The sequence below is a fragment of the Lathamus discolor genome, chromosome 3 (genome assembly GCF_037157495.1).
Source record: "Lathamus discolor isolate bLatDis1 chromosome 3, bLatDis1.hap1, whole genome shotgun sequence".
NCBI lineage: Eukaryota > Metazoa > Chordata > Aves > Psittaciformes > Psittacidae > Lathamus > Lathamus discolor.
Genome location: NC_088886.1, coordinates 95,432,944 through 95,456,331, shown reverse-complemented (window position 1 = coordinate 95,456,331; position 23,388 = coordinate 95,432,944). Strand labels below are relative to the sequence as shown.

The 23,388-nt window shown below is 34.3% G+C and overlaps 1 protein-coding gene across 6 annotated transcripts in view; it reads left to right on the top strand.

The window, feature by feature from the left end:
* The window catches only part of KCNMA1 (potassium calcium-activated channel subfamily M alpha 1), a 496,510-nt gene that overhangs the window by 307,506 nt on the left and 165,616 nt on the right, over positions 1–23,388 (top strand). For all 6 annotated transcript variants that reach the window (XM_065670697.1, XM_065670696.1, XM_065670698.1 and 3 more), the window contains 2 exons: positions 18,578–18,653; positions 23,055–23,130. In XM_065670697.1, coding sequence (XP_065526769.1) covers positions 18,578–18,653; positions 23,055–23,130 — 152 coding nt within the window. The remainder of the gene's footprint in view (positions 1–18,577; positions 18,654–23,054; positions 23,131–23,388) is intronic.

The window sequence follows — 23,388 nt, the reverse complement described above, 5'->3', positions numbered from 1 at the left end:
AACTACAGAGATTAAATAAAGCCTAATATATGGGTTTGATAGTGTCTCATATTAGTGAATCAGAGAAGTTAAAGATTAATTTCCTTTTCCCGATCATGTGATTCATCAGTTCTACTGTACAAAATATCGAGTGAGAGAAACAGTTTGATTCTTAATACATTTCATTGTCATGAAGAAGTTTTCATCATCCTTCCCTGACATCCCCTTTAATCTAGGTTGCCTCTGAAGCTGTGCTTTTTTTTTTATATTATTATTTTTTCTTCAGAAAATAGTTCAAGATTTACAGTGGGGAAAGAGCACAGACAACAGATGCAAATATAGACACATGCACAGCACAGAGAACAAATCTCTGTGTGTATGGTGATTAGCACACTTATGGAAAAGAAGAGATAGTTTTTTCCAGGTCTTGCTCAAATTCTGTCCAGGTCCCTTTACAGACATCTTGATTAATTTTGGATGAAGCTTGTGGTCTCACTATCAATTCCTGGTCTCAGAAGACTGTTTCCAACATCTCTGGTCGTCATTCAGCTATTTTTGCGAGTTGGAGAGTGAAATTGCTTTACCTCTGTGAAAAGAGATAGATAGCTTTAGAGAAAAAAAGTTGTGTTTTAAGATAGTTAAGCTGATGGTGTGATTCCCTCCTGGCCATTCAGCAAGTGTGCTTCAAGATGAAGCTTTAGTTAAAAATCTGTGATGTGAAAACATTAGTTTCAATACCCTGCAGACCTTTTTTGATACAGAAAAAAATATAGAACAGCTCAGCTTGAAACCATATTTGAATCAGCAAAACACTATTCCTTTTGGAAAACATGCATTTTAATGGAATACCTAAGTTATACTGACACAGAGCAGTGGTCTGGTGATTAAATTGTAAGGATAGCAATGTGAGCGAGGAAATATGAACTCCAGAACTTTATAATAATTTACTGGCTTTTGATGCATTCACAGCTCTCAAAACTGTCACTTTCTTAGCACCTTAAATTTGTAATCATTTGCAATTATTTTGTTGGTGAAATATTGTGCATTTCTGCCATCTATTGGCAAAAAATTTGCATACACATTCAAATTCTACAATATTTTCTTACAAAGTTTATTTTATACAGCTTTCATGCATTTTGTGTCATTTTACTTACGTTATAAGTTGTTTTCTATATAGTGGACGCCAATTTCTGTAAGATTTCATAGGTGAATTGTATTTTATGTATGTGTGACGCAGTAATTCTGTGTGCATTAGCATTTCTTTGTTAATTTCAAATACCTTCAAATAAGTGAATGAATTTAATGAGTATAGTTCTGAATACTCAATCTGAGTGGTGATTTGTCAGTAATATGCTATTGAATGGACTGTATCACATTTTTATTATATTGAAGACAAGAAGTTTTTGCTTTCTTCTCAATACGCTTATCAGTTCAGTTTTCACAGAGTACTTATGTTTTGTCAGCGTACCAGTTAAAGTGGTACTTCACAACAGGCTTTTGAGTTGTTACAATGTTGATAGCAAAAGGTAACTTTGTGATGAATACGTATTTGTCATAACATCTGCAATGAATTCTTGGGAATAATGTTGCATGCAGTTGTGGAAATATGCTGTTTCTCTCTTCTCCACTGATAAGTCAAATGAGGGCATTGGAGCACGGGAGCACAAGGACAGTACTACTCTCAATGTCATGAGTTCCTGACATCTAGCTGACATTTGTAGAAACTGTGTACTCGCTTCCCTGCAACTCTGAATTCAAACTAAACTGGAAAACATAAATCATTTTCTGTTCCCAGTCCATCACTGTGTGTGAGTGATACTGAATGCTGAATAGAAAATTGACCCTAGATTTATTCTGTTTTCTATTCTACTCTGATTGGGAGGGGCATAGGTAGGGGTGTACCTTGACTTCTCCTTTGTGAATGAGTGGCAGGTTTAGCCCAAAAGTAGTCATACTGTGTGAATGTTGAGGAGCTCTTGCAAGTTAATATCGTAGCTGCTACCAGTTACACTGCTTTAAATTAAAGTGCTTCTTAATTTATCTGGATGGATAACTTTGAGCTCTTGCATCTTTTCTCCTCTTGTCTCCTTCAGAGCAGAAAAACTTGGTTGAGCAGGTATACATCTTTGGTGGGAAAAAAAGGCTTATGTTTATAGTTACGTATGAATAAATGTTTGTTCCATCCTGTTCTACACATGCACATCTTGCTTGTCTCTAGCTTATTCTCTTCATTATCAAGCGTTACATCCTCTAGTATCACTGCTTAGCTTTATTAATGTGGATTTTACTTTTCTTCCAGACTACTAATAAAATAAATAATTTAAGATCAAGAACATATCCCTGACAAGATTCTCAGGGAACATAGCATCATAGAATCATAGACTGGTTTGGGTTGGAAGGAGCCTTAAAGATCATTTGGTTCCAATCCCTGTGCAGGGACACCTTCCACTAGACCAGGTTGCTCAAAGCTCTGATCCAGCCTGGCGTTGGACACTACCAGGGATGCTCAAACGAAGACTACCCAAACTCTACAGTTTTATCTTTAATAGAATGTAGAATAATGTTCTAAAAGAAAAAAAAAAACCCTTTCTCTCAAGCTGCTTAAGGAACCCATAATTAACTTATGCTGTCTTCTGGCATTTGTATTCCTTTGCAGAAGGGACATTTAAAAATGCTACTTGTAGCGTCCAAAAAGATCATTGCTTTAGCATTAGTCCATGTTTTCCTGAGCTACCTACAGTGCATAACTAACCTCCATACTTTCCTGAATGGTAATATGAGAGATAAGATTATTTTTTTTATTTAACTATTTGTTCCTTATCTTTAAAAGTCAGCTGAAAGACCAGTTGAATATATAATTCTGTGGCTTGGCTTCAACATAGTGTGTTAACTTGTACTTTGTAGGCATTCAATCTATTCATTATACGTTATCCGGTAACTTTTCCTCCTGATAATCTTCTTTCACTGATTTCTTGGTAGCTGTTTTTTTAAACACATTTAGTCTGAATAATGTTGCTGCATTCTGATCTTCTCAACTTTGTCTTTTCAGTGCTTGCTGCTTACATTATTTTATACTTTGTAAGCAATCTAGTTAATAGCTGCATAAGCCCCAAATCAGAAGTCCTTATACTTAAACATGAGAGTTCATATACTGGTAATTTTAACATAAATGATATGATTTCTGATGACTGTTTTTGGACATTAGTTAATTTTGTATTTCTAAGCATCTGACTTCTGTAACACAGCTTAAAGCATCTCTTATCTTCTGGTGTAATTATACTCAAATGTCCATGTAGCTCTCATTAATTCAGCACTGTTTTTTCTCATTTGTTCTGTGGTGAATGAGGCTTGGTTTATGTGGAATTAAGAGATGCAGTTAAAGTGATTAGAAAAACACCCAACCTAGCCATGTTCCTCCTGACCTTTCTATAAAACTGAATTAGTGAAATATATCCTGTTGAGACTGAAACTGATACAAACTGATGCAAAGATAATTGGGATTTCACTAGAAATATTAGAAGTTAGGAATTCCGTATGAGACTTTAGAAAGTTCATATAATGGCTGTTTTTACCAAATATCAGAGAGCTGTGGATGAACTTAAGTACTGAACTGACACTGGAAGTTTACGTAACAAGACCATTCATATCCTTTCAATAATATTTTGCCAATTCCTTCACTCAACTTTATATATGTAAGATTTTCACTCTTATAATTCTGAACTCAAAAGGGAAGATTTCATTAACAGATTTACTCTGATGCACTGCTTGACCATCACCTGACAGGCCCAAACCCTGTTGTGATTAGGCAAGATTATTCCTGTGCTTCTATGCTTCTGGTATGAATATGAGCAAAATTCTGACCTTTTTGCAGTGGATGGGTAATAGTATTATAACCGTGCCACATCCCTCTTCAGTTTGTTGCTTGATCCAGTTAAATTTTTGCAATTGCAGTAATTTACCATGCAAAATCAGGTGACATGTAGAGAAGGAAAATTTGGGATATAGAGAGAAGTGTTCTTTCAGCTAAAGTATTTAAGGATACTTCTGAGGATTTGGACCACAGAATATTTATACCATCTGGCAGAGTTTCATACAATATTGACTTAAGTTAAGAAAGCAGTATCTTTCATGGTTTTCTACTTTTAGCTGCTTGTTTCACATTAATTTTTGTATGCCTAAGGTTCTCTACTACTGTGTTTATAGTGTCTATGCTTACATTATGCAGGGCTTATTCTTGATTCCCTTCTTACTCTAGACATGTATCATTCATTAACCTTGTTATCACCTTCAGTAGTATTTAATTTCATGCTGTCTCAAATTCTAAATAATAAAATAAAAATAGAACAATGGCAGAGAAAATCTAGTCCATAAATGGAAGGACATTTCTCTGTATTACAGAAGCATCTCTGAATTTACTACTTGCACTGCAGTGGTGTACCTGATGGATTGCCAGAAAGTCTTTGCCAGTAAAGCTAATGATGCTCAGAGGTCACTGTTTGCTTGTTCTTTGTCAGTACAGGCTGTGGATCTTTCTGCGGCTTTCCCCAGTTTCTTCTGTTCAGAGAACTTTTTAATCTGGAGCAGTGTTAAATAAGCTGCTGCTAAACTTTGGAATACACTTTCTTTTGCTCAGGCATTTAGTCTTTAATTCTGACTTTTTTAATTTTTTTTAAAAATACAGATTTTATATAGTCTTATGTTAGTTGTAAAACATTTCATTTTAAATCTATCTACTGATCTTCGATATGTTAGGTATATGAAGCCTAAGAATTTGAGTTTTCTTGTTATTTAGGTTCCAACTATCAGACCTTATCTTGTGCTGAAATATTGGAAAAGCAGCCTATTTGACTTTGTCATCTCTTTTGTTTGTGGCTAGTAAAAATATAGCAGATGGCAGATAAAGATCAAAACAGAATAGATCTTTTAATTTAAAAGTAGCGTTTAAGAGTAGAAAAATGTGGTTTGTGGTTTTCTACATAACCAAAGCTTCTAGTATATAAACCTTTTTTTTTTTTTTTTTTTTTATTTTTTATCTTAAAGCTATTTTATTATTTCAGTTGCAGGGAAATTATTTTGCCGTCTTTTTAAATCAGCTTCTAGAAGTAAGGCAGATGGAAGCATGCTGTACAGGGGCAGGTTTAGTACACAGCATTTTGTTCAGCATTATCCTGCAAGAAGTGCTATTTTTATTAAAAATAATAGTATTGTAGCATCACTGGGGATGCTTAGCAGGAAAGAATTGACCCTGTAGTAGGGTCAAGTTCAATTTAAAGAAGTATGCATTCACATCAGGGTATTTGGAGATGATAATCTGCATAATCAAAAGGAAATTGTTGTAGTCTTTCATAAGCAAAGATGACTGAAGGCAAAAGAGTTTAGTCTACTGCAGTATGAGATTTACAAGGTACTCAAAACTTTCCAATAGTTATTTCTCCTTTATCACCTAGTTAATCTGCTGCTCAGTTTAAATTAGCCATTATCTTTATTGTCTTCCTAATTGCTGGTTTTGTCTTTCTTTGTCCAACTCCTTACTGTGTGGAACATTTTCATTTGGAACTGTAGGAGTTTTTGTGTTTGGGTGTGCTCGTGTGCATATGCACTACAGAGATACACTGGTTCCTTTTCAGACACTGCGCATCCTGCCAGTAATGCAAATCTCATTCATTCATACCAGCCCCTTGGTCATTCAAAGTGTCATGTGCTTGATGTTGAATTTTTCAGTTGTACTGGATATAGAGGATGTGGATGCATACCTCCATAGCCTAGCAGAAAGGTCTTTCATTGCTGTGAACTAGCTGTAATGTTAGTGGCTAAGTATGTCATCGATACTGTGTGCTAATGTCAGAGTGAATAGTATTTTCATATTCTATCAGTTTGCTCACTTTTACTAAATTCTGACCTGGGATGTTTATCTCTGAGGTAGCTCAAGTGAGTCAGTGAAGTTCAAGAATATAATAACTCTTCAGCCTTATGATGGAGGAAGAAATAATCACAGTGGGATAAATGTAAAATTCTAATGATCTGAATGCCTTTCACAACCTTCATATTTATTGGTCTTTTTTCAAAATTCAACCTTTGCAACCCTTTCGTATTCAACATCTAAACTCCATAAGGATTCTTACCAATGTTCTGTTATGTAAAGGCTGTTGTAAGTAATAGATACATTACTTAGAAGTACACTTTTTAATTATGTACATAAGGGATTAATTATGTATGTAATGAAAATATTTATTATTATTAAGTATAAAATTTTCTGTTGTAGATATAAATTATATATACCTTTATATAATCTAATTATATAAAATGTAAATACTTCTTAAATCACAGTTAATGAAGTGCTTAGCAATGGCTAGGTATGCAGTTAGGACAATGCTAACTCTTAAAAGAACCATGATTTTTTATAGTAATTAGTTTGCAGGCTATATATATCATGATGGTATGGCAGTCAATGAGCATCTGAATCTCTACATGTAAAATATTGCAAGTATATATTCAAATGAGATGGGATAATTTGTAAAGAAAATAGTGTGACCCCAGCTTTTATTTTCTATTAATTTGTATAGTAACACGGAGTTTGGTTACTTCTGTGTTGTTTCACTTTCCTTCTTACTGTGGGGAAAGTGTAGATAACAGCATTGTAGAAGCAGAGCCATCTGGAAAATAAAAACAAACCAAGATAGATCCTCTTTTTCTCTTGAAATACAGATTGTATGAGCAATTGCATGAGAAATACAGTGAAAAATAACAAATAATACATAGATTTAGAGAAATAACATCTAGGAAAACATCAGACACCTGCTTTTCTAGGCACTGGTTCGAATCTATTCTGATAGCGTTTGGAAAATTTCTTTATCCATTCTTAGTCATTTGGTAACATTGGCCTATTTAGTACAAGCGTTTGTGTGCACTTGAAACTCCATGAGAATTTGCTTTACAGTAGGTGCATCACAAACAGATTCTCTGTCTGACATGAATTTTAAGAGAGAAGTTTCAAGTGCTACAATGTTACTTCCTTTACTGGATCTGTTCTTGATTCAGCGTTAGTGCTGAATTGACACTTCAGTTCTTGAACTTCGTATTTAAACAAGATATAAAGCTGAGTAGGTGAAGATTATTTTTTAGTACTGGCATAGGGTGAAATAAGGGATACTGATAAGTAGCATATGAACCTCATGACAGCTATGTTTCTGAAAAGCAGTTAAAACATCATGATCTTTGAATTCTGTGAAATTTTGTGCCTTAATTCTTAATCTGACAGCTGGTATGAAATATTCTGTTTGTTGTTATTACATTATAAATTTACACTGTGTGCAAAGAATCATTCTCTACACTGACTAGAGAATGATCAGAAAACAGATTTTTTTTTTTCTTTTTTTCCACTAGTATCATATTGTGGTGTGTCATTTTCATAACCATTTTTTTCCGTAATTAATACATCTATATATATATCTACTTATATCATTTAAATATTTTCTTAGTGCAATACAAGGGCTAAGGAAGATTCAATGGCTAGGATGCATTATATCACACCAGTTGATCAAAATTAAATATTTGACTCCTTTTCAAGTCTTATTTCATAGTATGCTCATTGTTTCTTCAGCAGTTGTGGCCTGTGTCTTGTGACTCAGAGGAGCAAAGACAGGCAGAATTGAAAGTCTTTTTTTATACCAGCATCCTGCAGCATGAGTCAGGCTTTATATCTGACTTTTGTCCTTCCTTTGCCTTTGTCTTTATCATTTGTTCTGTTCCATGGTTACAGCCTCTCAGAATTGCATATTCCTGATTTTAGTGCAGTTTGTTTCTGATGAACGCCACGGAAAATTATACAAGATACTAAGTCATTCTTCAGAAGGCAAAACTTTTTGTTATTGAGTTGTAATGGGCACTTTAGAAAACAAGCCCCAAGTTTTCAACCTTCAGTTGCAGCTCTCTGCAAGGTTAGCTGGCTGAGGCATAACCACTTATTTCAGAGATCACTTATTTCATCTTGGTTTTAGTAGCATCAGCAGTATAGTGTCTAAATATTCTTCAAAACTCAATTAAAGAAAGACATATTTTGCACGCTTTTTAAGCATGGGGTTTTGTATCTAGAATGGATTACCCAACTGTAAGAATAAAAACATAGAACAACAATAGATGAATACATTCCTTTTCTCTCTAGCTCTTTTTTTCCATGAAGTATGTATGAATATCATTTATCTTTCCATTCATGCTTTCAGCCTTTTGTTACAAAAAGGCACTGCCATCAGTTCGGTGCGTTAATACTTACTTTGTAAAATATGATGTTTGCAGTATAATACAGTCTGATTTTATGTAAAGATCTGCTATTCATTCACTACTGGGTATATTTCTGTTTGTCTTACGGAATACAACAAAGTCATTGCCTGAAGTGGTATGAAGTGGCAAAGTTAATGTTTGCATATCTAGTGACTGTTTTTGTTTGAAGTGATATAAAGTGGCAAAGTTAATGTTTGCATATCTAGTGACTGGTTTTGTTACATTGCTAGTGCCAAGTTTTCTGAATATCTGGCTTAATTTCTTAAGACTTTGATGCTAGGAGATAAAAAAAAAAAAAGAGGTAATGTAACTACATACTTTTCTTCAGAAATTCAAGTTTTGTTTGTAAATTTGCCTTCTAAACAATTTAGTGAAATTAGTGAGTAGTAAATCCTTGGAAAAATGCACATTAATTTTTGTCATAAGCCATAGCTACTGCTATAGAGCTTTACCAAAAAGTAGTTATTGGTCAACCTGCATAGTTTTTCTATTCAGACACACCAGGTTTGGAGGTTTTGGGTTTTTTTAATGAATAATTTTTTTACCCTTTCTGAAACAGGACCAATGAAAATTTTATTGGCAATTTCTCAAAGAAACAATGGCTTTTACACTGTAGTTTCAGACATAGCAACCTGAAAGAGAGGGAAGATAACACATAGAATATTCTGTGTTGCCATACTGTAAAATAAAATTAGAAGTAATTTTCAAGGAGAGAATGGTCACTGCATATAAAGAAGTTATTTTTCTCTGCAGTGAGTTTCTCCTTGGCAGGTTTCCTTGTATTTCATGTATTTTCTAGATTATGCTTTTGGGCAGAAATGTAAGCAGATTATATGCACAAAAGCAGACCAAATCAATCATCCCTGACTAACCTGTGCTTTAGAGGGCAATAATTTGACACCTGCCTCTAACCAACACATTGGTTGTCTATGCCAAAGATCTTGCACTCTTGCAAGATGATATGGGAAGCACCTAGCTCCTGCGTAGCCAAAGGTAAAGCGGAGCTCAGCTGATGAAAAGCCTTGCTTTCTTCTCCTGCATATTTGAGATTGCTAGTTTCATATTTGGAAGAATTTTAAAAGGAAGCTGTCATTTAATTGTTTCAATACATCCATAAGTATATCAGTCCATTTTGTATGGCACATTCAGGGAGGGTCATGGAGGGATATGCTCCAAGGATACAATCCTCTTGAGAATATGGAAAACTTCACTTGTAACATACTTTAAATAGCTTGGGTTCATTGGAGGTACAGTAGGGTTTAACAAATCATAGAGCTCTTTAGAACAGAGTGAATGTTGATTAGTTTGGAGTAAATACCTTGGAGCAGACTGCACACATCCCCAGTGTTTCTGGTATCACAGGTTTTAGGACTTTTAACACCACTTCAGACCAGGAGACTGTCAACTGTGTCCTTCACAGGGGTAGGAAAAAGTACAGAAACCATGGAAACAGTGCCGTTTTTCTAATGGCATCATATTCATCTGCTTAATTGGACTTCAGCTTTCCACTCAGGCACTTATCTGAGCTAGATGATGTGATATCTGAAAGAAAGTTTTCTTGACAACTGAACCACCTTGAGCTGCATCTAACGGAGAGCAACTTTCTGTAATTAATTTTATATCTAATATGAAACATTTGGCCATGTAATAGATAGTGTAGATGGTGGTGAATTGTACTCTCACTAAAAGCAACAAGCTGTCTTGTGTAATCAGGTTGTAGAACAAAATGTTAAGAAAGACATTCAATTGGAAAGCAGAAACATCTACACAAGGAAGTAATAGCAACAACTTTGTGTGGCTCTATGATGCTGAATAGTGCTTCTCAGGAAAATATGTCATCATACTGTTGCTGCTGTAATTTAGATTCATATTCTTTAGCTTGTGGAACAGGTTTATTTTAGATTTATTTCCCATTTTAGCATTTATTTAATGTTTTCAGATTTTGATGGATGCAACAGATTTAGCAGTGCACTGAGAAAAAAAGGAGAAAATTGATAAAAATCTGGCTGTGTCAGGGAGTTGAGATAGTTAAAGGAATACTGTCAAATTACTAAACCCTAAATGTAGGTTATGTAAGCTAAACAGCTCGGCTCTTGCTCATGGGCACTGTTTTTCTTTAGATGTTGCAGGCTTGCAAGGTAAATGGACTCTGCGCCCTAACATTTGCTCTATTAAGTACAAAGGACACTAATGGTAGGTTTAAAATTGGATAGTCACAAGATTATAATACTATTCAAGATAAAATACAAAAAGAAGGAAAAAGTGTACCTTATATGTTAGAAAAGAAGTAGAACATTCTTTCAGTTTGAGCTGTACAAGATGTGGTTAGTAACACAGAGGAGTACTACCTTGTTCAGATCTTTGAGAGGAATTATTCAAGTGCTCACAGATACATTAGATACATGTCTCCATGCATATGTAAATAATCCAAAACTATTCCTACTAGACTTGGTGGAATTTTACTCTTTTGACTTTTAGGAACACAAGCAGGTTGTTTGTAAGAACCTAGTGTAAATGTTACAATGTAAAGGAGTCACAGAAGTGGTTTGCCTCTGAATCACTCACTGCATATTACTTGAAATTTGTGTGTACTGTTCTCCACATTTCTGTATTTGGCATTATCACCCTTTAATAACATTTCCAAAATACTTTGAGATTCTGTGCATTTCCTATAAGCACATGGTGCTATTTTTGTTTCTGCTTTGCATTGTACTCCAGATGGCATTGATATATATTTGGCATATATGTCTTTATGGCTCCTCTGGAGACAACAAATAAGAATGATGGGCATATTCCTCGAAATGAAGATAGCTATTCAAGATGAAGTTTGTATGTTAAAGCAGGAAAGTTCACTAAGAAAGCATATCATATATCATGGAAGATAATAGCTCACATTTCCATTTTATTTTAAAGAGCTTTTTCTAATTGAATGCGATGGTAATTCACTGAACAAAAATCAAGTTTTGTGAATATTTGCAGAGCATGTCTGTTTGAGGGAACTAATGCACTTTACTCTTTGTGCTCTTGCTTGATGGCTAAATGTTTTGGGTTTTTTTGGTTTTGTTTTTTTTTTTTTTGTTTGGTTTGTTGGTGTTTTTTTCTTCCTTCGGTAATATAGCTGTCATTAACTGGGATTAGGTGAAGGGTTGTTGTGCGTGTGTAAGGTTTTTTTCTGTTTATTTCATCTGGGATAAGTCCTGAAAGAGTTGGCTGATTATGTGACCTCTGCCTTCTGCATGCTAGCTTTAGCTAAAAGACAGATATGTAAAGCTGCCAAAGAAAATAATACACAGCGAACATGTACATGAAGTACAAGAACTATATTCTTTATGGAGTACCTCTTCATTCCAAGTGAACAGCATCATGTTCGTGAGTTTTGGATCGATGGGTGTGGTTCTTTGGTGTATCTGAAAGAAGCTTATGTGGTAATATCCGGATAGAAGATGGCTTTTAAGCTCTAATACATCACAGATCAGAGGAGCATCTGCACTGCCCGCCTGCTTCTGTAATTTGTTTTGCCCATCCAGTTTATAATACTCAGTCTGTTTTGTGAGGCTGAGTTTTGTATTTGAATTAATTCTCTTTGCTTTATGCTAACAGAAATGGACTAGATTATACTGAATTATCATTTGATAACAACATGTAAAGGTGAACTTTGCATTATCCTGTGTTCAGTTAAATAAGTCTGCTTCCAAAGAGAAGTTCTGTTAAAGAAAGAACTCTCAGCTGTCTCTCCATGTTGATACTGAATTAGTGAAAAGAAGGGTAAATGTATGACTGTCTTCGTTATTAGTGGATGCTGTGACTGAAGAGTGGAACGCAATACTTACGTGCAGTGCTCCTGAAGCTGAAGATAAATAGTCATGATTTCCAGCAAGATTTTAGTCTACCACAACCCTTCTGGGGGCACTCGTACTGAAACTTATAAAAGTACTAGAAGGCGTAAAAAATCTCTTGGAGAATTATTCCAAAATGGATATCGTGTCAAAGCTGGGCATAATATCCCTGAAAAGGAAGAACAACATACTTTTCGAAACTCCTTGGTGTCATGCTATAGGGTCGGCTCATACTGGGGTAAGGTCCAACTCTAAATTGTTCTTCAAAATTGTAGTTTGTGAATTCTGTCTCTAGTGCTTGTGTTATTCTTTTCTAAAAATATATTTAATTTTTCAACTTCAAGATAATGCTACATCATGATTTTGAAAAGATCCTCTGCAGTGTGCTCATTTCTCCCTTATCAAAGGGATTTACTGTTCACCAAGAATCAATTGATGGAATTATTAAGAATTATTTCTTTTTAAGAACTGATGTGATTATTCACAGATGTAAAAGTAAGTTAAAGAAATGTGCAGTGGAGAGATTTATTAGCAAGTCTTTGGTACAGCATTGTTTGAAAGTAACTAGTAAACAATCTAGGTAGATTTGGCACTTCATGCAGTTTTACTGTCCTGGTTCATAGGGTATTGATGTTTTCATGCTGTGGGCTGGTTTCCCTGCTTGTACATTTGCATAACTGAGGCACAAAAATGTATCAGAATACTCTGGCTGTGTTGCTTCCAAGGCATGGCAGATTTCTTTTCCTCCTGTGCTATTTCTTCCTGTTTTGTTCTTTGAGCTTTCATTTTCAAACCTATCTATAAGGAATGGAATCTCAGGTTGCTCTGCTGCCCTGTGTAAAGACATTCAGGATATGATTATTTTGCATCCTAAAAATGTCTCCTCCATTGTATGTGACTCAGAAGAGGTTCTGATCTCCTAAATATGGATTCTGGCTTGTTCAGTCTTCAGTAAATCATACAGTCTTACTGAAATAGAGGCTAGAAGTAGCCATTGGTAGGTTTGATGAAGATACTATTCTGATGAGTGGGTGAATGTTTTGTCAGTAATAGAAATTGAATACAGTATCTCTGTGTATTGAATCCTTCTACAGTATTTTGGATATGCTATTGTCAATAAGCAAGAAGCAGAATCATGGCAATAATAAAGGGTTTATGTTTACCATAATGTAATGATCGATGCTATTCTGGTAGATTGATCTCATGTTGAATGAAGAATTATCACAATTCCTGTTTCTGTTTTTGAAATCTTGTTAAAGACAAATATGTTTAGTTGTGATTTCTCCATTTTTTAAAAAATTTTTATTTTTTGTGAGAGGGATGGGTGTTAACCTATGGGTAATTCGGATTCCCACTGTATATTAATCCAGTAGAAAGCATCAGTTTAGCAGAGAGACTGAAAAACTGATACAGGAAGATACCATGTTTCAGCACATTTAAGACTGTAAAGTCAAATAAAGCTTGAAATAATGTTTGGGGGGTTTTCTGTAAACTCTATAGAGAAAATAATTTTCTACTGTAGTCGCATTGTTACTGGCACGTAGTTTATCAGTCATGTTTATATCACTGTTCTTGTCTAGAGTATCCCTTTTACTGAGTCCTTAGTAAAGAGTCAGGAAGCAATAGCTGGAGAATATTTGCACCTCACAGAACTGAACAAGTACGTAGTGAAATGAATAGAAATGCTTCTGTTGTATTCTAGGTCAGTATTTCAGCATAGTATATGTTTCCTATTGCAGAGATAATTTCTGCAATGTTTAAGGCTGATTTCATGTTTTTGAGCAGTATTTGGTCTCTCTCAGTGACCTTTCAAAACTGGCCTGCGAGAAGTGGGTATGTCAAATTTTCATATCTAAATTCAGTGTTTAGACTTTCAAGAGGTAGGCATTTGTTCTCCACCTAAAATCAGGTGCATTTCTTGGGGGGAGGGAGGGTTGGTGTTTGTTTGGGTTTTGAATTTGTTTTCAGTTTGTTTTTTTAAATTCCAGGTTGAACACTCAGAATCTCAAATAATATTGCACCCTGCATGTTATCCAGGAAATTACCTAGTAAAATGAATGGAACATATTACACACATATCTTACATTCTTTTCAGTGTACTTTGAAAATAGTCTGTTAACCCTACAGGCAACACAGATAGCTAAACAAATATTTTCACAGTAAAAAAGTAATCCTGGGGTATGCTTGGAGATTCATTTGAATCATCATACCTACAACTCAAATGATTCTATTAGAGGCAGAAACTGTTGACTGACATTCCTTGTCTCATATTGTTAAAAGAATTTGCTTTGATAATCATAGAATTTTTTTTCTGGTATAGAAATCTATGAATCAAATAGCTTTTTCCTGGACATGGTAGCTGAAATAAACTCCAGCTCAGAAGCATACTTTAGTCATCCATTTAGAAACAGAAGACTGACAAAACTGAAGAGGCCCTTTGTTATATCTCTGTATTTTTCCTATGATTAGATAGATTTCCTAGGTAAATTGAATCTTTTGATACTTTTTTTAATAAATTGTAATATAGATTATATCACATTCCAGTCAGATTCCATAGAAAAATTCCAATATAAAACTTCTTGCCAAGAAAAAAAATGGGTGATATTATGGAGACAAAGCAACAAGCACTTCTTGAGCATTCCATTCAAAAATGTCTAAATAGCTTTAGCAGGCTGGGTCCTATGATATGTGCAAAATTAGAACAAACTTTCCTGTAATGCATGAGAAACCCTATCTAAACTGTAAATTATAGAATTTAAATGAAAAACAGTTTTATGGTTATTTCATATTAAAGAAATTATTTCCCACCATATATAAAAAATATATTGCCAAATATTGCTACGGAAAGAAACATGCATATTTGTATATGTAGCTGAGACAGCTTTAGGAAAATGAGAATTTTTGTTAGTAGTCCTATTACAGAATTTTGCTTACTATTCTTGATGCACAAACAATCATCAAAAATTTCTGCTCTTGGTGAGTTGTTGAGCCTGAAAGAGATAATAATCTTCCTACTTGTGAGTCATGCTAGTTATGTTTGATTTGAAAACAATGAGAGAGCATAGCAGAGGGCATTGTATTACTGATTATTTTTGATTAATTTTCAGACAGGCTATTTTTTACAGACACTTTGTCAATAATTACTCCTGATTTATACCCCTCAAAATATTTTCTATTTAACTTAGTTTAATTCGATCTTATATGGATTCATAGTAAGCTATCTAAGCTATTTTTAGTTTGATACAAATAAATGTATCTAAGCCATTTTTAGTTTGATAACAGTGTCATTACAACAAGGTTATTGCTGTGAGGATTACTGTGTCATCAGTTTACAGGTCCGTGTATGTTTGCAAGCACACTTCTGTGTGTCATTAATGCTAGTACTAGGTTGAAGTGCTCTGTGGACTTTTCCTCTGGGAATTATTCAGTTGATTCATCATTCCCTTGGTAAGTTTAAGGTGGTACAAAAAATGATGCATTTAGGTGCAAACTCATGTCATCTGAGTTTTATGCTTACAGTTTATTCTCAGCAGCATCTTTTTGTAGTCTATTTGAAGAATAAGGCTGAAAGCTCTAAATTAGATGCAGTCTTCCAAAATGCACATGATATTCTAGATGGTCAAGCAGACGATTCTTTAAATGTTTTAGAGTGACAAACAGATTAATTCAAAGACAGAACCGCTTAACTCCTTCACAGTCAAGCCATAGAAATAACCGTTCAAGAATGGGAATTTCCCTTTCTCACTTGTTTGGGTTCAGCTAGTATTAGTGGATGTTGCCAGTAGAGTGCACAAAGTTCTACCGGGCAGGTGTGTGCAATGCTGCATTGCAAGTTATATTTTGTCCCTACTATGCGGAGTTGTTTCGGCTGACTGACTCTTCACGTTAATAGTGTTACAGGGAGTAAATGCTGCAGGCATAATGAGTTTCACTTGCAGACACTGAAGTAACTGATGCTTGTATGTTCAGCCCCTGACACCAAGATACTTTTAAGTGCCTGGAAATAAAGTTACTTAAACCTACCAGCTGCAGCCCTGACATTGTCCAGTACTTTTATGTGTTTTGTTCAGATCACTTTTCACTTTTTCTCTTTTTTACACTAATTTGCAATACGGCGGGGGCTGGTCTAGATGACCCTTAAAGATCCCTTCCACCCCAAACTATTCTATGATCCTATGTAAACCATATAAAATGACATGATAGAAATCTAATAACAGATCTCTTTGGGTCTTGAAAAGTGTTGAATACTTAATTCTTTATTCATTTGCCATCATGACAAAGAAAACTGATTTTAGTTTCATTTTTGTTCGTCATATTTGAACCCACACAAAGCAGGTAATACACCGAGGTTTCTGAAGATAAAAATTTTATCCTTTCTGCATAATAATTCCTTTAGATATAAAACACGGCCCCACAAGTCATGTCCTAGACAAGGTAATTGTAAGTTTTTACAATTGCAAACCACTTCTATTTGTAGTTCAAGTAAACTGTTCAGGCAAACTCTACAGTTTGGTTTCTTTATTTATTTTTTTTATTATTTTTCTCTCTCTCTTTTTTTTTTTAATTCTGTTCTCTGAAAGGATTTCTTTAAAATAGTGTAGGCTGTAGTAAATGCAGAACTTAATCCAAATTATTTTCTTCTTTCACAAAAAAGATATTGAACCTGTAGTCTTTCTGTTCTATCATTTGATGTCTCAGCAACTAAAATGTATCTTAAGCATTTTAAGAGTTTGGAGATAGGGGTTTTATTGCTAGCTTTTATGTTTCTCAGGCTTCTTTTTGAAACATTGCAGTGGGTAACTTGACCATCTTATTAACTTTGGATGTGATGCGACGCGTTAGAAAGGAAGTAATTTTTCAGAAAGTTCATAGGGAGTGGAGTAAGGAAGGTAGCTGGATGGTAAGTTTAGGGTTGCTAGTAAAGGTACTCTCCATCCTTGTCTGCCAGAAGTCTTTGGACAGAAATAGCAACTGTGAAAACTGCTGCAAGTGGAGCAGAGGAACATGTCTCATGGTTTCAGCACTATGATCCAAAATGATCATCCTTTAATTGCAAATGGCTCTGAAGTTTATTAAGCATAATTTTACTGCTTTTTGTCTAGATCCCCAAATCCACTTTTTAACTTACAATTAGAGTTCCCTACAGTTAGTAATTAAAAAGAAACTTTATATCCATGTAATAGAAAGGTGTGAATTTCTACTTTGTTAAAGCTACTTAATAACACTACTTATGAGTCTTAGCATGATTAAAGATTTTATTTAACAACTCTCCAAGTATACTGTGGAAATAAAGCCTTGATTTAAACACATCTTGCCATGTGCATCTTTGCTCTTGAGGGGAACCTCTCAACTTAAATGAGATGATGAAAATTTTGACCATGTTTATATATTTGCCAGGATCAGTCTTTCCTTCAGATTCTAGAAATAAAAAGTAGTTTATAGCACTGGAAGTGTGTAAAATAAATGTCAGTAAAGAGGATGTATAAGATGCTGCCCTGGACCTAACTGTAACAGTTGCAATACCATGTTACACAACCTTTATGTAACTCCTGGCTGCACTGTCTAGTAAAAATTATCCTTAAAGCAGTATTTTAATTTTATAAGCTCTGCATGTGTATAATACACAATGTACTTTTATTCATATGCCAAAGATCTGCAGCCAAATTTTTTAGTATCAGCATAAGTCTCTTTTAATAATTTAAGCCCTTAATCTTCTACAGTATTTTCTTTTGCGCACACTCACTGTATGTTTTGGTGGCTTTCTGGTTATCTGGGAATTGTTATTCATGCAACCTGATAGCAGCACAAAAATGCTATTTGTTTGTAAAAATAGTTGTTTAATAGCCAAAGTGTCATCTATTCCTATAGTTATGGCCTGATAGAAAGAATTATAGTAGGTTTGTAATTTTTAAGAGTGAATGTGTAGTTTCTCTCTTCTCCTGCTTGAGTTTTTTGGAATTAGGGTGTACATAAGGAGTATTATTACAATAAAAGACTTAACGTCATTAAGATTTACCAATTTAATCAGGCATATACACAGTCTACTTTATCCAGGTTATCAGATCTCTTGCCAATAATCTCTTATTTTTCACTAAGCAATGTGGGAGCTTGGAGGACTGAGGAGTTTCAGATCTGTATGTGTCTTTGGCAGCTTGGAAAAGAAGGACACTAGAAAATACCAACAAAACCTCAGTGAGGTTTTTTTGCCCTTAGCTTTTAGTCTCCATGTCTTCTCCCATGGCGCCCTACATAAACTAAGGCTTTCTGGTAGGATACTTCAGCTATTAAGGAAGTAAGTTTAAAACAACTTGAAAAAGACCTGGAAAGGATTTTGGCATCATTAAATATGGAGGAGCATTTCAAAGGTATTTGGCATTTTGTATGCTACCTATGTTGATTTAAATGATTGCTGTCATTGTAAATGAAATGCTATAATTTGAATTATTCTTTACTAGGTCTTTTACTTTTTTTTTCCTTTACTACAGGTTTAAGATTTTTAAGAGCCCTTAGACTGATACAGTTTTCAGAAATTTTGCAGTTTCTGAATATCCTTAAAACAAGGTAAGACCTTTTCTTACATATTGAGTTAGTTGCATTAGTGACAGAACATAAATGGCTTAGATTTATTGTTCTAGTAATATATGATTTTCTTTTCTGGAGTAAAACTCTTGTTACCTGTTCTCTAAACCTTTTTCTGCTTACGAATGATTTATCAGTGTCATAATCTTTTCCAATGTGATCAGTAGATTTTACTTGGCGTGTTGTTATATTTGAAAGATCTGAACAAGACTGTGCTGATAAATGAAAAGCAGAATGAATTACAGAGCTACTCAGTGATTAAATGTTGCTTCTTTCCACATAGCAGTCCATGCTCTGCTGCCTTGAAAAAACAGAAATCAAAATTCATTCAACAGAATACAGTTTAAAAGTATTTTGAGAAATAATTATTGTTGCTCTTTCTTTTTTTATTTTTTTAACCTAACCTTTTTCACAACAAAAACAAAAATGAATTTTACACTGAGATATCTTTATGTTGTGTTCATCGGCGTTAGCATTTCTTTCAAAGAATAATTAAAATACTCCAACTAATTTTCTGGCTTCCGCCGATGTTTTGGGCTATCAATACATGAAAGTTGTGCAGAAGCAGCACAACTTTGAACAAAAGATTAAAGGAAATAAAAAGGATCTTTCCCATGCCTCACAGTTGGATGACATATTCCAAAATGCTATGCTTTTTCTACCAGTTGATCATGCATGTGTGAGGGCTTTATATGCATTTGGCTCAATTTAATTGCTACTAATAGTAATGATTGAGAAATATATGCTTAAAATTTGTACATAGCCATGTCTTCAACCCATAATCTTGAAGCTATTCTTTTTTTGCTGTAAAACTCTTGCATTGACTTAAGACGTGTAACTGTAAGGAATTCAGTTCCTGTCAAATAAAGAAATCAAAAAATACGCAGCAAAGCTGTAGTCCAGTAGCTGAGAGTATGATAAAGGAGAGTAATTTTTGTAGGAGCTCAGGATACCCAATGGCTTTGCATTGAAAACACAGAACAACTTCACCAAAAGAAATGGTAGTCAATAGAGAAGCCCCATAAACTCAAAAGATGTTGGATAAAAGCTAAAAGTCCCTTCAGGAGTGGTGGATTTGCAAGCTTCCAGATCCATAAATAAAGGAGTGTTGCATTAATCACATTCAGTGTATTCAGAGCTAGCTTGTTCAAGATTGGCCTGTTCATTTAAATAGTATTTGTTTAGTGCGAAATTTGCTCTTAGATTAGATATCATTAACTCTGTGGTTATTTATATGAATGTCCAAATATCTGTAAAACCAAAATGTTGATTATTAGAAAGTCTGTAAAGCAAAGCTTCCTTATATGACTGTTTCAGTTTCCTCAGATGATTAATCCCCAACAGTTCATCACTAACACCATTTAACTTAAAATCTGTCAGTGCCTCAAACCAGTTCTTTATTTCTCTCCCCGTTCCTCGTTCTTCAATAGAAAGACATGCCTGTTCTCTTTTGTATCGTTGCCCATAAAACATCTTTTTTGTAAAATGGATGAGTCAAATTAAAACAAATTAGCAGAATGCCATTTATTTTAGAAAAGTTTTAGTTCTACCTAACATAAATGTGACCATATGAGTGGGTTTTATTATTGTCTTGCGTGAATTTAGCTGCTCAGTGAAAAAATTTGATATTTGTGTGTCCTTAAGTACCTTCACAAACAAGAACTCTGCTTCTTGTGGTTGGTACAGTTTTTCTGTTACAGTAATTACATACTTTTTAATTGAGAGTTTTGATTTCTACATTATCAATCTTTCTTAAACAAACAAAACAAAAAAAAGTAACCACAAAAAAAAAAAAAAAAGCACAAAAAACAAACCAAAGCAAAAAGCAAACAAACAAATGAACAAAAAAGCAAAAAAAAAAAAAAAGGCAGTGTGCTGAGCACTGTTGGTTAATGGACAACCTTTAGTAATTTTGCAAGGGTTAGAGCAGCTAAACTGGTAGTCTCAATAAATTTATATTTAATTAAATAGAATGGCCATTCCAAACTCTGGAATCCAAAGTAAGAAGTAAACAATGCAAAAACAGAGTCAGTGAGAAGACTTGCAAAGTCATGTGGGCGTGTTAGACAGTTATTAGAGTATATGAAAAATTATTAATTATTAATTATATTTTAAATGAACCCATAGGGTGAAGAAAAGTTTTTACATATTAAAAGATCGTACTCCGCCAAGGACCTCTTTGTTTCCTAATTTGAAATTAAATTAATTTTATTCAATGTTTTTTGTTCCTGTGTTTTATGAAATAGAATGAATTGTGTGGTGTTCAGTTGAAAATTTCTCTCCACTGTTTTCTAATATTTTTCAACAAAACTGTAGAGGCTTGGGCAGAGCTCACAGTAAGGGATTTTGCACAGATGTTGGAAAGAGCTTAAAGAGGAGGAAAATATTTGTGACTAATCCTTCATCTATATTTAGATTCTGGCAGAAACCCAGGGAGTATTTCATAGAGGAGAGCTAAGGTAAAATGTTTAATAAGTCTGCAGAAATAAAACGTACCAAACAAGTCATGTAAGAGTTATTCTTAAGTGCTGTCATTTACTTGTATAGAGCAATATGCGGAGACCAACTGGCCCATTTTTGTATCAGGAGCCTGTTCTAAGTTGAGGTGAAGGATAATATTTAGCTTTTTGTAACAGAGTTTTGAATCAGCATGATTTCTATGATTTTGTTTAACCTAGAAACCAATTGGTTAGGGTCCTATGCTATGACTGAATGTTATCATCAACAGAATATGAATCTTAACCATATGTAACGAAAGACAGAAATCGGGAATATGTGTTAATGTAGGTGAACACTAAGTAATTGCAGAATGCTGGTACGTTATCTTTTTTTTGAGTACAGCATTAAATACAGTATCCATCATATTACCCAGTTGTGTTTCTTCCCTTGTACCCACAGATGCCCTCTTCACTAACTATAACTCTAAAATATTTCAATGGAGCTGGTTCATGTCTCAACTTTGTTTAAAAAATAATGCATTTTTGTTGTCCTTGTATTAGTTAGAAAAATTATTTAATTCTACTTCAAAACTACTACTGCTAAGACTGATAGTGAATTTTTCTTGATTTTTATTCTTTCAGGATGTATTGCTTTAGGAATAATAGTGATTTTTTGAGCCATTATTAATTCTCAGAAATGTTTTCAAAAACATAAGAGAGCTATTTCCAATACAGTTCCATGAATGGATAAGATTATTTGGAGATAGCAATACATGGACTTGAGTTCCTTGTATAGATAATGAATATCCTTCTTAGGTTTTTGAATCATGACGAATTTTGTAAGAAAAAAGGGAGCAGGCTTCACTTACATTTCTTACGCAAGTTTTTAAGAATGGCATTTTCCTGGTGAATTGAGTGAGATCCTTGCTTCAGTATCTCTTCTGGCTACAATAGGGTAACATACTACTCAGTGGGACTGAAAAGAGTTTGTTGTGTTTTACCGTGAAGTTTCAGTCTTTTGGTTGTTTTTTTTTTTTTTTTTTTTTTTGGTTGGTTGTGGTTTGGTGGGGTTTTCTGTTTGTTTATTTTTGTGGGTTTGTTTTTTTTTTGTTTTGTTTTGGGTTTTTTTGGCACAAAGTGGTCAATTGGAGTTATGCAAGCAGAATAATATGGAAATTACTTGGGAGTTTACACAGGGACTGTAAAATACCTAAGTTTTTTAATTTGTGAATCCGTGATGACAATTACAGCATCCTGACATTTACGGATTGGCTGCAGTAGTTCATGATTTGTTTACTATAACTGTAGGAAAATAGTCTTTCCCTGTGGTCACGTATATAAGTGTTAACATGTGGTGAGTATACAACGAAAAACATTCTCTTGTTAATTTTTAGAGCCTTCACAGGCGTGGGGTCAAAAGCATAATGAATATATAGAACAATATAAAAAATTAAATATATTTTTTAAAAATCAGTCAATTGTTTGTATGAATGCAGTGTTCAGCAGCTAATGCTAATTGGTATTGCTCAGATTAATTTACTGGCCCTGCATAGATGTATTCCAGGGTACCAGGGTATTTACATGCAAATAAATCTGATGTGTGTAGCAATGAAAAATGATAAGGTGAGTGTTTTGAAAGGCAACCAATTTTCTTTTGTGAAAAAGTGTTATTTCTGTTTGTTTGGTTATGACTACAGCTGTAGCTAAGGTTTCTGAAATGCATGGTAATTTTTCTTTCAAGCTATCTAAATTATGCAAACGTGGCTTTGCAAATAAAAAAAAAAAAAGCTATTTTGCATAGGGTTTTGATTAAGTTTTTTAGGGGCCTGCTTCTCATCGGACTCTTTCATTCTAAAGTATGCAGTTCTATACAAATACATATTGAAAATGTGTGATAAATTCCAGTCTGAGTTCCCATTTGTTTTTGGGTTTTGTTTATTTTCAGTAATTCCATCAAGCTAGTGAATCTGTGCTCTATATTTATCAGCACGTGGCTGACAGCAGCTGGGTTCATACATTTGGTAAGTATATTTGAAAATACTTGTTTGACTTTTCCTCATGGATCTTCTGCTCTCTGAGCTACCTTATTACCTGAAATTGCCTTGCTCTGACTGATCCCTTAATGCATCTTCTAGCATAAGATAAACAGAGACATCACAGCTTCCCAGTTTTAGGCTTCTACTCAAAACTAATTCTGAATAGTAAGTAATACATCATTAGCCTCAGAAATAAAATGGGACTTGGACTGCTGCAACTTCTTGAATGATTACAGTTTACCA